The 15,631-nt window shown below is 59.5% G+C and overlaps 1 protein-coding gene across 3 annotated transcripts in view; it reads left to right on the top strand.

Moving 5' to 3' along the window:
* SNX29 (sorting nexin 29) overlaps nucleotides 1–12,805 on the top strand; it is a 475,417-nt gene extending 462,612 nt beyond the window's left edge. The window contains exon 21 of one of the 3 annotated variants that reach the window (XM_059154575.1): nucleotides 11,975–12,805. In XM_059154575.1, coding sequence (XP_059010558.1) covers nucleotides 11,975–11,993 — 19 coding nt within the window. In that variant the 3' untranslated portion in view covers nucleotides 11,994–12,805. Of the gene's footprint in view, nucleotides 1–7,897 lie in introns of all 3 variants that reach the window. The other 2 variants (XM_059154573.1, XM_059154577.1) reach the window with 2 other exon arrangements.
* Nucleotides 12,806–15,631: the final 2,826 nt, after the last annotated feature.

Raw genomic sequence — 15,631 nt, 5'->3', positions numbered from 1 at the left:
CTGGCCCCCAGAACCACGGCCCCGCGTTCTGGGTCTGCTGTGGGGTAGCACGCAAACTTTGGAGTCACCCTAGCGGGTCCTCATCCTGGCTGGGCCCTGCAGGAGAAGCCACTCGCCCTGCCTGAGCCCCTGGGATCCTTCCTCCCAGCCGCGCGGAGACTCGGGGAGCCCGTGCCCGGACCACGCCCTGCAGCCCCTGCCGTTCTGCCTCAGCTCTTGCCCAGGTCTGCAGCTCTCGAAGGCTGGGAGTCAGGGATGGCAGAGCAGAATGTTCTTGGCTTTGTACTCGGGCTGCTCGTCTCCGCAAGGGCTCCACTCTGCCATGCAGCTTGAAAGCACCGCAGGCGAGAGCCAAGCACCGCAGGCGAGAGCCAAAGCCCTGCTCCGTGTCCATCCCCGAGTTTCGCCTTTCTCTTTAGTTCAGCCTTGCAAGCTCGGGTGGGAGTAGTTTGTTTGTTTTTTTTTTTCCTTAAGATTTTATTTGACAAAGAGAGCACAAGCAGGGGGAGCAGCAGGCAGAGGGAACAGACTCCCCACTGAGCAGGGAGCCTGATGCGGGACTCGATCCCAGGACCCCGGGATCATGCCCTGAGCTGGAGACAGACACTTAATCAACGGAGCCACCCAGCAGCCCTGGGGTAAGAATGTTCTTGTGAATTTTATGGCAAGGGAAATAACTCCAGGATGAGGCGAGTACCGTACGTGGCGAGGGGCGGGAGCCGGGGACGCGAGCCAGGGACGCAGGCAGCTAGGATCCTGTCCCCTCTGTACCCTTAACCCTGGGCCAGTTAACCTCTCCATGCCTCCGCTTCCTCCTCTGGAAAGGGGGTACGCATGGGCTTCCCTCCCTCCCTGGCTGCGGCGTGGATTACGGAGCACATGCAGGGCAGTGAGGACCGTGCCCGGCACACAGCAAGCACGCCGTAAAGGTCCGCGATTGCACTTTGAGTACAGAAGTGAGACCTCTGGCCGAGCTGCCCTCGGCTCGGGGAGCGCGCCGTCTCGTGGGGAGCCCATGAAGGGAAGACGGAATTCCTGCCACGGGAGACACACGCCTGGAAGGGCACCTAGAAGTCAGGGACCGTGGTAGGTGAGGAACAGTCTCTCTAGGGGGACAACTTGCCAGCGGCGACAGGAACCCGTGAGGAACAGATGGGGCCACATGCAGAGTCTCCCTGGTGGGGGGAGCCTGGCCTCGGCCGCAGGTCGTACAGACTGTGAACTTGATTCGCTGTGCAGCGGCCGCCTCTGGAAGGCTGGGAGTAGGGGCCTGTGCTGCGATCAGCTTTGTATTTTAAGACACACGAAGGGAGACCATCCAACGCCATTTGTGCGGTCCCCAGAACCACCAAGGAGTCATTAAGGCTTGGTGGCAAATGGGGTGGCTGAAGGTTGGGGAGCCTCGGACGCCCGGCTCACAGCTCCGAAACCTCTCCCGGACTTGCACTCCCTGGTCCACGCAGGAGAGCGCTTCCTTCCCGGAGCAGGTGCGGCGGCTGGACCCAGACTCATTCCTGCGGGGGGGACCCTGCGCAGGGCGCACGCAGACCCAGCCTTGGTGGCTTCCCGCAGGCGAGCTGGGGTGTCCAAGCTGTCACTCGGCCGCGGAGAGGGACCCAGGGAGGCTGCGCCTTGGGGACCTCGGACAGCAGCAGACGGGCTCCTTCCTGCAGTGTTCTGGAGTCTGGTGTTCTACTGAGTGAGTAACACGGGAGGAGTCCTAGCTACTGACGTGTGATCCACGACAAGCGCATTGTCCTGTGGCTCCTGCTGTTCTCTGCGTTTCCACGCACGTGCTCACTCTCTCGCGTGAGGTTTTGTTCTTCACGGCGGTAGGGTCCTACCCGGTCTTCCGTAACCTGTTGTCTTCACTGACCGTTATGCCGAGGTGCGCGCCCGCGTGCGTGTCCTCCTGGGTGATGGTGGGCAGCCGTGCTCATGCCCGGTCAGCCGTGGACTGGGGGAGTCGCCCAGCCTAGGGGCGGGCACATTGTTGCCAGGCTTCCTGAGGGGAAGCCTGCGTGGACCGAAGGGGCCCCCGGACGTGGAGCTCCTGAGGCAGGACTCGCAGAGGATACGATAGAACCTTTGCCCACAGCTCCCTCGGTTTTCCTAAAATGCATCCCCTGTTTGTCCAGCCACCCCCTCTGACCACTGTCCCAGTGCTGGCCGACAGCGTCTCCGGCCAGCCTGCATACTTCTGGGGCCTCAGAGAACGGTCTGGGGCTGCGCTGGACACCCCATGGGATCGCTCATTCCACGCATCTTCACAGAGCACCGGGTCTGGGACCCTCCCCCATCCCCCGCCACTGTGCTTCTGTGAACCAGGCTGACCTCACAGCAGCACACGCCGAGGGCTCCTGCAGGGGAGGCCGCACTGAGACCAGAAGGGGAGGAGGGGAAGGGGGAGGAGGCCAGGTGGCCTTTCTGTTTGGGGACCGGCAAGCACAGAAGCATCGGTGCAGGAGTGTGCCCAGTGCCCACTGAGGAGGCTGGAGGGGGCGGGTGGCAGGACCGCCTCAGGGGTGTTCCTACGGAGAGCGGAAGGGCTTCGCTCCGAGGCCGGGTTTGGAGCCAAGGCCGGTCCCGATCGGCTGGTTTGGCTCGGTGGTTCCAGCCACGACGCCCCTCCCAGGCTTCAGCAAACACTAGCAGCATCACTAACCTGTTTATCGTCCCCCATGAAGTGCCCACCATGTCCTTCCCCTGCCTATCTGTCAAGCTGTCCTCTCGCTCGTGGTGGCTCCCAGGAGCCCTTCACCCACTCTGGGCCCTCTGTGATCTGCTTCGGGACGCCCGTCTCTTGGTGCTTCTGTGCTCCTGCGTGGGGCTTTCTGTTTGCCCACCTCACACCGCCTTGAACCACCACCACCCTTACCATTTTCTAGGCTTTTTATTCTCTGCACGCTCAACGTTAAAACCACTGAGCTTTTACCGACGGGCAGATCTGGGTGATGGCTTTGGAGGGTTGCCTTATTAAGAGTCTCAGAGGTCCTATTACCACCACTTTCTCTAGGGGAGACATGAATACGGGTCCTTACTCCTGTTCTCTCAAAGTAAACCTCAAGAGTGTTCATGGCGCTCTCATTCCAAGGTCTACGTTCTGGGGTCACGCACGGCCACCTCCACTAAGCTGGGCGTGGCCAGGGTCCCATCCGACTGGAAGGACAAGGCTCAGTGCAGGTGAACTTGCCGTTGGCAGCTCTGTGGCTGTACCTGAACGACTGAGTGTGCCAGATGTAGTTCTAGGTGCGGGGCGGGCGGTGGGGAAGGGGACCAAGTGGCAGTTGCCGTAAGGAAACCAAAACACAGTGACTGGGTGGCCCAGGAGCAGAGGCGACTTTGGAGCTCAGATCTGCGCTCAGGGACAACTGAGCAGAGCCGGAGGGGGCATGGGCTGGACCCGAGGGCAGCCGGAAGCTGTAGAGGAGGGACATGGAGGAGGACTTGGGACGAGGCGCAGAGGAATCCACAGACACAGGGGAGACCCTTTAGAAATCTGTCGGGAGTCCAGGCCAGAGGCCACGGTGTCTGGACCTGGGATGTCACTGGTAGAGGGCAGTGCCGGTGTTGCACGCGTGTCCAGACGGACACCCCACCGGGCACTTTGGTGAGTAAGGCGTGGAATGTGAAGGGAAGACCAAGGCGGTGGGTTAGGGTTTGAGCCAGGATGCAGATAGTTGTTCCATTTACGAAAGCTGAGAAGACCAGAGGAGGAAGAAAGGTGCGATGGGGAAATTCAGAGTTTCTGCGTTGGACAACTTCAACACAGGGAGACGGGCAGTGGTTACAGTCAAGCCCAGGGTCCCAGCTAGGAGGAGAGGTGGGGCTGAGACGGGGCAGTGGCAGGGTCCAGGGAGCGGGGCCTTGAGGACGCATTGGCCGGGGGTAGGGGGTCCCAGAGGCGGTGCGAACCATCCAGCCTCTATTCAAAACAGCCCTGCGAGGCAGGGGGGTCCCAACATAGCGGATGGGTACAAAGCTGGAAGGTGGGTCTCAGTCCGCTTGGGCAGCCGTGGGACACCCATTTGGGTTAATGAACTCTACTTGAGGTGCCCAATGTCACCCCAGCAGCATCGGGGGTCTCTAATGATCAGAAGCCTGTCCACGGGGGCACCTGGGTGGCTCAGCCGTTAAGCATCTGTCTTTGGCTCAGGTCTTGTCCCTGGGTCAAAGCCCTGAATCGGGCTCCCCAGTCAGCAGGGAGTCTACTTCTCCCTCTCCCTCTGCTGCTCCCCCTGCCTGTGCTCGCTCTTTGTCAAATACATAAAGTCTTTAAAGAAAAAAAAGCCCATACATGGTTCCAGCTCATGAAATAGCGAAAGCCGGCATCTCCGGGGGCCGCAGTAGACAGAACAGTGTTTCTATGGACTGACTCGCACCTTGTACGCAAATGAGACCTGACACCATCTGTACTTTCTCCCGTAGCATCATTTACCACAGGCACCTGCTCTACCTTCCCCTCCAGCTCTGCTGCACCCCCCACCCCAGTCCAGTCTCCAAACACAAATGGAACCTGTTTTCACTCCTTCCCCTGCCCTGATTGGCCGCTGTGTCCGCGGAGGCTCTCCTTCCAGCACCCCTACCCCTGCTCCGTGCCTGCTCCCCCATCTATGCTCTGACCTCAGGATCCTTATCCTGGGAGCATACCAACCCCATGGAGCTCCCTGGGCCCGGGGTTCCACTCTGTCACTCTGGCCCCACTGTAAGCTTTAGAGGCTGTACATCCGAAGCGGGTGACGCTAACAGGGTTCCCCATGATCCTCGGGGTGAGGGGCTCACATAGCTCTGCACGATCCAGCCCCCTTCCAACCTCTCCAGACTCAGCGCCCACCTCCCGCTGTCTTCCCCAGACCCTGGAGGTCTTTTTCTCTACAAGTATGTGTCACCTACCCCTTAGCCCAGAGGATAAGAAGAGCTGGGTCTCATCAGATGGACCCAGGCTTGCGTCCTACTGTCACACGGGAGACCTGTGCCCTCCGCTCAGTCCCTGCCCCTCCGTGTGCCACACAGGACACTCCCATCACGCCCCCGTGATGCAACAGCACCCCCACCTCCCAGCAATCACCCTGTGACTGTCGCCGTAACCTCCACAGACCGGCCCCGGCCTCTCGGCTCCCCAGGCCTCATCAACAATGTCTGTGGCATCCCAAGAACAGAACAGTACAGCACAACCCACCCCCCCACCCGCCATGAGGCCACCGCGCCAAGATTATATTCAGAATCATTCTATCACAGAGACCATTCGGGGTTAGGAATTGGGATCTGAAGAACCACCAGAACCATCTGTGGGTCATCTGCAAGGGCAGAACCACTGGGCTCCAGATCTAACCAGGGACAGGAAACCGAGGAAGGGCACGGAGGCCACCTTCCGTCAGGCACAGCCAGGGCACTCCCAGAGCGAAACCTTCAGGACTGGAGTGGAGTGACTGGTGCTCGGGTCCAGCTGGGTCCTTTGGGTCCCATCACAGGGCCTGGAGCCCTAAATTCTGCCCACAAGTGAGTTCAAGGCTGTGTAGCTGGTGCACCCAGACCAACCCAGCCGCTCGTAGCCCTCCCTCTGCTGGCTGTGGGCATAGAGCAAGGCCTCCCCAGCCCCCGCAGTTGGGAGGGCAGCCCTTCTTCCTGGTTTGCACACCGTGCAGGCAGAACGCAGTCCTAACTCGCGCACACATGGCCCTTCCCGGTCCCTGGCTCTCGGGGGACCGTGGTCTCAGCTTCGGTAGAAGAGAGCTCGGTCCTGTGCATGCCCCGGGGTCCAGCCCGGCAGCTGGCCTCACACATGTGCAGCCCCCTCCAAGCTACGGCGGGTGGCCCCCAGCAAATGGGGTATCGACCGGCTCTCTGCACCTGGTTTACGAGCCAAATGAAAAATAATTCTCTCCCTGTGGCCATTTTTCACTGCTGAGTGACTGAGACCTTTGGATCGATGTCACCCACGTGCTGGGTACTGGGGTGCCACCCCTGTGGCATGCTAACAGGGCTCCCCATGATCCTCAGGGTGAGGGGCTCACATGGCAGTGCACGATCCAGCCCCCCTTCCAGCCTGTGGCACCCAAGAGGTTTAGTAAATAAACAGTCTCCCCGGGGCTCTGGCAGGTGCTGCTTACACAGACCTGTTTCCTCGGGTGTCCCAAGGGTAGCCAGCAGCAGGCACAAGGGGAGTTTCTGTAAGGGCTGCCAAGCTGGTTGCCCCGGAGAGAAGCCCCAAGAGCTCGAGGAGAAGGGACCTGTGGGACCAGTGGGACATGTGGGCTGTGTCCTGGGTGAATGGCCGTGCTCAGGAGGCTGCTTCTCCCACCTTCCAGCTGAGGGCTCAGGACAGGTCCCAGCTCTGCGGAGAACCAGTGCCCAGCGTCGGTCCCGGGGAAGTGTCGTCCCCACAGGGTTCCCTGTGGGTCCCTAGAGCTCGGGAAGTCCGCATCTCATGGCCTGGGGGAAGGAGGCATCTGCATCCGTCTGGCCCTTGCTTCCTGCCCACTGGTTCAAAGCCTGAGACCATCCCCATGTGGACCTTGAGGAGGTGAAGCCGTGTGGGCGGGAACCAAAGCCAAGTTCAGCAGCAGGGGGAGGACAGTTGGCAGGCCCCCCCGCACGGGCCTGCCGGCGAAGACCCTGCAGCGCCCCTCCTCGCTGCCTCGGCTTGGGCCACTTCCCTCAGTAGCCTTGTGAGGGTAGAGCTCCCCGCTGAGAGCGCGGCCGCTTCGGCAGCTCCGGGTCCAGAAACACACGCGGCCGTCCCCGCGCTCTGGTGTATTTCCAGCACGGCAGAAGAGAACCCCGGGTCTCCCCTGCCCCAAGCAGCCACACACTTCCTGTTCCCCCAAACCACTCTATTCCGGACCCTCCCAGGAACAGAGTCTCAGGTGCGTGGACTGGGGAGCCCGGCGTGTTTCTGCCAGCTCGGGGTTCGCAAGGCTTCCCCACGCCCGCTGGCAGCAGCGGTCTCTCCGGGAGCCTCCGGAGGGAACCAGTTGTGCCAGCCTTCCGACTTCAGCTCCGTAAGGCCCGTTTCAGACTCCAGACCCCACAACTCTAAGATGGGATGTTTGCATTCAAGCCACTAAGTATGGGGTCATTGGTGAGCAGAACCGCAGGAACCAGACAAGAGTTCAACCCGGCCTTCATAGCCGCAGGCCGGCCGACGGCTGCGCCGCCCCCGCCAGCACGCCGCGCCCGGCCCTGCTCAGAGAGCCTTCCCACCCGCCCCACACGCCGTCCTGGGCCCCTTCTGCCCTGGGAGGCTCAGGCTGCCTTTACACCAGGTCCTGCCTATGATGTCCTCTCACCGGTGGCCCGTGAGTCTCCCCCAGGCCTGGGACAGCCGGCTTTGCTCACCACTGTTTCCAGGGGCTGCAAGCGGGCTCGGCCCTCACGGGTGCTCAAGAACGTCATGGGATGAAGGGTCGCACCGCCCCCTCCCGCAGGCTTTTCCGAACACCTGGAGGGTGTCCCCACCCCGTGTTACCTTCGCTTCTCACCGTCTGTCCTCCCGGGGCGCTCTGTGCCCCCCTCCCCCACAGCCTGCCACGCTCCCGCCGGCCCGCGGCGGGGACACGGGTAACCCCCGCGGTGGGACTGCTGACTCGTTGTGCTATTTCTGGCTCTTTCGCACAGGAAAGTCCTAATTAGCCGTTGGCCTACATCCTGGTTATTCTCTTAGGACGGGGGCCACAGGCAGTCCCCCATTCCTGCTACACCCCTTCTGACCCTGCATGCAGCGGTCTCCACAGCGTTTCCTCTTCTTTCCTCTTCCAGCAAGGGCACGCGTCAGTGACAGTGGGGGAAGAAAGCCACGGAGAGCCACGGTTCCCCCCCCCCCCAGAGCGCTCCTGCCTGCTCCCGCCCCCACCGGATGCCCCGACTTAATCCGCCTCTTTCCTGCTCTGTCTTACAGTGACGTCCCCCCTCCTGGAGAACCGCTGACCAAGAACACCCGGCCCAAAGTGGCTTCCCGCTTCCCCAAGCTGTCCCGCGGTCACCCCAGAGAAACCCGCAACGTGGAGCCCCAGAGCGGCGACCTCTGACCTCTGCCGAATCCCAGACTTGGGCCCTATGTGCTGCGCCAGCTGCCTCGGCCCAACTACTCCACGTCCGGCCAGGCCCCAGCAGACGGCCCCTTCCCCCCCCCCCCCGGAGTGCAACGACCCCCCCCACCCCTGCCCCGGAGTCCCGGGACACTGATTAAACTGGGCAGTCTCAGAGGGCAAGGCAGCAGCTCGCAGGACAGACTCGGACACATGGCCACCCTCCCGGGGCCGGCCCTTCCCAACTCCCTCCAGCTCGGGGGCGGTGGCCCGCAGGAGTGTGGGCACCAGGGGCCGTGCACAGCCCCTTGCTGGAGAGGCACAGCTCGGAGGAAGATCAGAAACCGCCTCCTGACTCTTTCCCACGCGGGAATTAGAATGATTGTTACCCTTTTTTTTTCCCTTGTAACGTAACTGCCTGCTGTAGTCTATGGACACGTGGGACCCGAGGGGGGAGCTTGTGTTCCTTCCCCTTCAACTCTCTCCCAGTGGTCCTAAGACCCCCTGGTTGTACAACCCATGGTCAGCGGTAGCTCATGTGGCCTCCTCGAGGGAGACATGCCAGTGGCCTTCTTGCTAAGGAGCCACTAGGGACGCTGACCTGGGGGGGTGGTGCACATAGAGCACTCTCCACCGCCTTCTGAGGTTGGATTCTGGAAGGACTAGCCCCCGTCGGAAACTGGAGGCCGCCTGGGCCCATATGCACACTGTGAGGCTTGGGTGGACTGGGGCCATGACCTCCCAAGCCAAGAGGCCTCAAGGTCACGTGAGAGACTGTTCAGGGAACTACGGCGGAAAAGGCCTCACGCCCTCAGGCTTGCAGACCGTTCTCGTTCTCCGGAGCCCTGCAGAGCTCCGTGGGGCTCCCTGGTACCTGGGACAGTGCCCCGCCTCCAAGTCACCGTCATTCCCTTAGGATGCATTCTTGCTGTGCCCTGTGCCACCGCCGTGCTCTCAGTGTGTCCCCCGTGGCCGGCGGAACAGGATGAGGATGAGCTGCCTTCCTGCATGAGGTCGCCTCCCAGAACCGAGGCCGTGGGCCGGCTCAGACCTCCAGAATCACGGACCCGGCGTGAGCTGCGGTGGACAGATACAAAGGGCTTGCTTGTCCGGGGGAAGGACGGAGGAGCTAGACCCACGCCGTGCAGCAGAGCACTTGGGGGCCAGACTGACGCGAGGAAGTAGGAGCGCGTCGGGGGCCTGCGGGCAGCTGAGCACACAAGCTTCCCAGAACCGTTTCAGCCTCCCCAGGCTTGCTGAGCCACTGCGCGAGCACTAGGCCTCTGCTGGACAGACGGACGCCCTGGACGGCATCACCTGGAAGGTTTCTGCCGCGAGTTCCCTGCTGCCAAGTGAGGGTAGCGGAAGGCTGAGGTGCAGCCCACCCCGCCCTCCGGGGGGAACTGAGGCAGCCCGAACCACCTCAGAGGGAGCCGTCGGCGGGGGAGCAGAACCAAGCACCATTCCCCGTACAGGGGCCACGTCATCAGCTCGTGGGAGTCAACAGGACCCGAGACGCTGTGTCCCAGGAAAGCGACCCGGGGCTCTGCCTTGTTTGCCAAGATCCCCACGGCACCTGCGCTTCCTTCGAACTTGAGGCCCACGGGACAGCTGGCCGCCATCACTGGCAGTGGGGGCACACTTGTGCCAAACTCGCAAAGCTCGGGCTGGCCCAGTCCTGCCCCCATCAGTCCCTGGGAAGTGAGGTTTGCAGCGGACACAGATGGGAGCCTCCCGCGGCCGACGTCACCCGGAGCCGAGGGCTCTGCTCCACCAGCCCATTTGGACACCGGGCCCGAAATGCGTCTGAGTGTGAACTGACCTCACCTTCTCCAAAGTCTCCAGCAGGAGCCCACCTGGACATTCTGTGCCCAGAACTGTGACAGACGGATGCTAAGCCTTGAGAAACAATTACACACTCGGTCTGTGTTTACAGAAGGAGAAACTGCCTATTTTTTAAAGCTTAATTATTCATGGAAAGCTTGCCCTGCTCTCCTGATACTCCGACGGAAAAGCCCATTCCTGGGACCACATGCGACCCATCCAGGTGGCCTGCTCTGTGCACCCACTTCTCGTGACGCGGCAGAAACCTGGAGCCATCGTTGGCATATGGACCCCCCCCCTTTCCACTCAGATCCGCACGTGACATACACATGACAACCACTCCTGAAAGCCTTGACTCCTGTGTCCCCTAGAATGTTCTGTAGTGGTTCCCCCCCTGCCGCTCCAGATCCTTGTCCTGCTCCCCGGCGTGCTGGGACGGACAGAGAAACAGTGGGTCTCCATCTTCTGGAGAAGGAAGCACAGGCCCAGCCATTGCAGACAGAGACCCGAGGCACAAAACGCCACCTCCTGGCCAGAGCCGTGTCCTCTGCTGGCCTTCCGTCCTGTCCCGTTGAGAGGCCTGGCCGGCCCTAGCCCTGCACGACAGACATCCATCAGCCCCAGGACCCACTGGAGAGAAAGGCAGCACGACACAAAGAACCCGTAGAAGGCGGTCCTGTTCTCCTGGACCCGGTCAGATCCTTTGGCACCTCCCCAGCTGGCACCCAAGGAAGTTAGGGGGCACGCCTCAGAGAGGGCATTCTATCCCGTGACGGTCACCTTTAGCAGCATGACCCGCGTGCAACCAAGGGCTTGGGTTACAAAGGGATCCCATGTGGAGTCGTGGAGATAGGACCCAAGAGGGAAGAATGGGGGTCAGGGTCCGTGGACGAGAGGCACTTAGAAGCCGGGCTCCGCTCCACAGCGGGAGCCTCCTGCGTGCTTGGCTCAAAGTGCTCACCCGCAGCGGGGTACCGAGGGGCAGTCAGAGCTGCGGACAGTCGTCGGTTTGACCGCACAGCAGGAGCTCCTGCCAAGAGCCAACCGGCACGGGAGGCCTCACACGAGTCCTGTGCTTGGGCCCGAGTCGGGAGACAGGAGCGGAGAGCTGCCAGCCAGCCGCGTGCTTGCTTCCCGGCACCCTGCACAGGGTCCCTGGGCCCGGGCTACGCGAACCATCCTCCTCTTCCCTCGGCTCCACATGAGCGAGTTCCCCCATGAACTTGGGTGGAGAGCTCTAGGCCTCACTTCCTCCCGCGCCTGCCCACCTTCACGGGGGAACCGGGCCTGCCCCACACACGGAGGCCAGGCCTCGGCTTCTGGGGTCCCCACAGGTAGCCCCGCCAGTCCCCTCCAGAGGCCTTCATGCCTCCCCTGGCACCTTGGCACCAGCCCCAGAGCCCGTTCCCGGGAAGGCGCTCCACTCCGTGGGGACTGCTGTGCCTGGGCACAGACGTGAGGCGGAACACCGGCTCCATCTGCAGCCCGGAGCGACCCTGCCAGGTCCCACCCAGGAACAGCAGACGGCACCGAGGCATCCCAGGAGGGGCACACGTCCCGCTCCATTTCAACCCCAACGGCAATAATCCTCGGCCTTCCCTCCCAGTTTGGCGCGGGACCGTGCCCGGCACGCTGGGTTCTGTCCCCAGCCCGGGCTGCGGCAGACGGAGGGGGTGCTTCTGGCAGGCAGGCCTCCGCTGCAGGGCGACGCCTCCTACAGCCCTCCTTTTTCTAAATATTTTGCATTGTTTCATTAAAGCGAACATTAAATATTTGCTGTTGGGCTTGGCTTGTGGGCTAATTTTGCACAACTGTAGCACTGTATATTTTATCTAACGTTTCTGTGCCAAAAAGTTCGTTGTCCTGTTTCTGTAACACGTGGTTTTGATGAGGTTCCTTAAACGGATCAGTAGGGATGGGGGGGACACAGGTGCACTCGGGCTGCCCGCATGCACCGCTCAGCTCAGCCCCGCGGGGCTCCCCTGCCCTCGGCCGTGAACCGTGGTGGGGCGCGGGCCAGCCTTTGAAGGCTCTCAGTGAGGGCCGGGAGCCTCTCCCTGTGGGTCTACATCCTCACAGCCACCGAGCATGGGCTTCTGTACCTACTGAATCCGTTTCCTTAGGGGGAAGCACCCAGTCTGATTTCTGGAAAGGACGGTCGAGCCTGCAGTAAGGAGACCGAGTTCACTGCTGCTTCGAGGTCCGGGGTTTCCGTTCGTACGGGCCCGGGCATGCTTGTCCATCGTGGCTGGAGCTCCACGCGCAGACCTGCTCGGGTCACACCCTCCTCCTCCTCCCCGGGGCCTGATCAGGTCCGCTCCCTGCCTTCCTGACCCGCAAGCCAGGAGGCCACTCTTCCCACTGCAAGACTCTGCACCATTAGTAGAAACCACAGAGGGGAGGCCTTTGCAAGAACCAGGATTGCAGCCACAGAGGACACAGGCCAGCAGACCGCACATCTGTGCCCGGAGCTGCTGGAAGGAGCCTGGAGAACACGCGCTTCCAGGAGTGAGGGGGGCTGGAGCTCACTAGGGCACGTTCTCAGCTGGCATTAGGCCTGGACTTCCTGGAGGAGGGGCACCTGTGAATGCAGGAGCCCTGGTGTCCCAGCGCAGAGGCTACCCACCTCCAGGAAAGTCCCCTTGCCTGGCCGGACCATGTGAGCCCTCTGCCGGGGAGGGGGGAGCACGGCAACAGATGGCGGGTCTGGTCGGCTGCCAGGATGGATGTGGGGTCGAGCTGTCCGCAGATTCGCTCTGAAATGTGTAGTAGTACGTTAACTGCCCTCTTATGTTAAGGTTTACACAATAGAATTTTTAAACAAATGTGTTTAATTTTCTAAAATCTCTTGTATTAAAGTTTTCTTTTGGAATAAGCTGTGGTAATTTTGTTACGATCTGGTTGAGATACACCTCTTTACAATGACAATAAAAACAGTCACATTTTATAAATTAGCCCAGTTATGGTCTTTCTGTGCATTCTTTTGCCGCTGACTAGCTCAACTGGCATTGCACACATTTTAAAGATTTCCACAAAGCTCACCCACCATCTCCTGGAAGAGCGTAGAGACCAGCATTCCCTGAGCCCAACCTCAGTGTTACTGGAGCTGAAACGGAGCAGAAGTCCCACCGTGCGCTGCGAGCCCTGTAGAACTGGGCACGTACACTCAAAGCGCCACAGAAATCCCTTTGGTACAGGTTCCTATTCATCCACATTGTTATTGGGCACCTACTGTATACCAGGCATCTTGCCTGGCGTGGGCACAGAGCAGCAAACAGGACAGAAGCGCCCCAGCCGTCTCACACCCGAGTCCAGGTGCCACAGGTGGACCAAAATGATCTGCGGAGGCCGCCATCCCCAGGGTCACGACCTGCTGTAGGTGCTGCGGAGCAAGCGGCTGGGTTCGGGAGCCTAGAATGGGACCGGGACCTGCTTTGAACCACAGAGGCCAGGGTGTCTCCCCTGTGGCTGTGCGGACACTGGGGAGCAGGTATGGCTGCGGGTTGGGGGGGGCGCGCACACAGGGGGTTCACAGTGTCCCTGGGTTCAATCCACGCGATGTCTCTAGCACCATGCAGCTGTGACAACCAGAAATGTCTCCAGACATAGCCATGTACCTCCTGAGTGACAAGACGCCCCCGGTTGAGGACCGTGGGGTGAGGCTAAGAGATACTTTTGGCAGAAATGATGTTTAAGCTTCAGCTGGAGGAAAAGAAAGACCTGGACACTGTCCTTCCCCACCGCTCCCAAGTCCTAGAAAACCCACGCCACACAGCCAGGGACTTTGCCGGTGTGACGTCCTTACGGGAACAGAGGAGAAATGGGTTCTTGGGGTAAGGGCCTGGGCGTGAGGTCATTCTGTGAAACTCCTACCATCCGATCTGGCGGGGGACCTGACCAGGGCCCCGAGGAGGGTGCCCTCCGGGCTGAGGATATGGGGTGGGGGGCGGGACAACCGCTGCTTGTTCGGGATGTGGGTGGACATTTGCCGCACACGCTATGGCCCCAACCCCATGAATCCTGTGCCTTCCGTGTATTTCAACAGGTAAGAAAACTAAGCTCGGGCTGCGTGTGGGCCCCGGCTCCCCCAGCTCAGGTTGGAGGAGAAACTGGGGGAACTGTGTGCGTCAAGCCCACAGCCTGGACTGTCCCAGGGGCCCCTGCCTCGTGTCCATGTGCCACTGTCCTCAGGGAGGGCTCAGCTTCCGGGCCGCCTCCAAGCACAGCTCACCCCGTTTTTCCCTCGAGGGTCCTCAAGTGGAGGCGGCTTCTCCGTTTCCCTATTTCCAACCACTTTGTCTCCTCAAAACCAATTCCTGGGGTGCTCAGACAAGCTACTGGTAACAGCCTTGCACGGAGGCTGGCCTCTCTGACCTCCATGTGCCTTCTCCTCAGTCCCTGGCCATTAACACTCCAGCAGCATCCCTGCATCTCACTCCTGAGCTACTCCCTCCCTGAAGGCTTTTCCTCTTGGCCACTTGTGCCTCTTCCAGACCCACGCACCAGCCATGACCCTGCATCCTCTGGAGTCTTGGCTTGAGGTTCTTCACTCTGACCCCGCTATCCTCCTGGTACATTGCTCCCATGTCCTCAACAACAGTTCTTCCAATACTTTCAAACCCGAAACCTGTCATTTTCTTAAAACCCTGTCCTCCTCACTTTCTGGCCAAGTCCCCTCCTTCCCGGCACTGATTCCTTGGGCATGACGATCCCCCCTCCCTTCCAGACATCCGTTCTCTTGCCCTTCTTCCTACTTGCTCGGCAACAACACACCCCTGGTCAAGCCCAGTCAACAAGCCAGTATTACAGTAACTTCGCTTTGTGACTCCACACTTTGCTTTCTATTAATTTGAGATGAATATATTTGAAAGACTTACTGGTTTATGTTTAGGGGCACACAATGCATATAGATCACATTTTATAATATCAGCAACTAAAAGGGGTGGAGACAGAGCTGCAGCATCTTGTAGGCTACTGAAGGGGAGCTGGATGAAAACACATTGGAGTGCGCTAAGTAGAGGATGTTCAGTGTAACCCCGTGGTAACAGCAAAGACGATCACTATATACACAAAAAGAAATGATAAAGGAATTTCAACGTGTCACTACCCCCCTCAAAAAAAAATTAACACAAAAGACAAGGAAAGCAAGAAATGGGAGACAGAAAGCTGTTAAGGCTTATGGAAAACAAATAGCAAAATGACACAAGTCCCTGCTTATCAGTGATTACTTTAAATGTAAATGGATTAAACTCTCCAGTCAGGATAGAGATTGGCAGAACGGACACACGATCCAACTATATGTTGTCTACAGGAACTCACTTTAGATCCAAAGACACAGACAGTAAAAGCCTGGGAAAAGATATTCTATGTCAATGGTAACAAAAGGGATGAGCAGCTAGACTATCAGACTAGACTTTAAATTTTTAAAAAGGTTGCATGAGACAATATAATACAAAACTTGACAGAGCAAGAAGATAGAAATATAAATAAATGCACACTTAATGATGGACCACCAAATTCTAGGAAGTAAAAACTAAGAAGTAAGGGAGAAATAGTTTGACAATCAGAGCTGGAAACCTCCACCTCCTTGATAATGTATACAGCTACCACACAGAAGGAAGGAGGATGTAGACTCAGTAAACCAACTATATCTAACGCATGCACAGAACGAACACTCCACCCAGGGACCATGTGCACACAATTCTCAAGTGCACAAAGGACATTTTTCTGGGACACTATATGTTAGGCACACAACCAATCTCATATTTAAAAATACGGGT

This window comes from Mustela lutreola, chromosome 17, assembly GCF_030435805.1.
Source record: "Mustela lutreola isolate mMusLut2 chromosome 17, mMusLut2.pri, whole genome shotgun sequence".
NCBI lineage: Eukaryota > Metazoa > Chordata > Mammalia > Carnivora > Mustelidae > Mustela > Mustela lutreola.
Note: the sequence above shows the minus strand (reverse complement) of the source record. Positions and strands in the feature narration are given on the sequence as shown.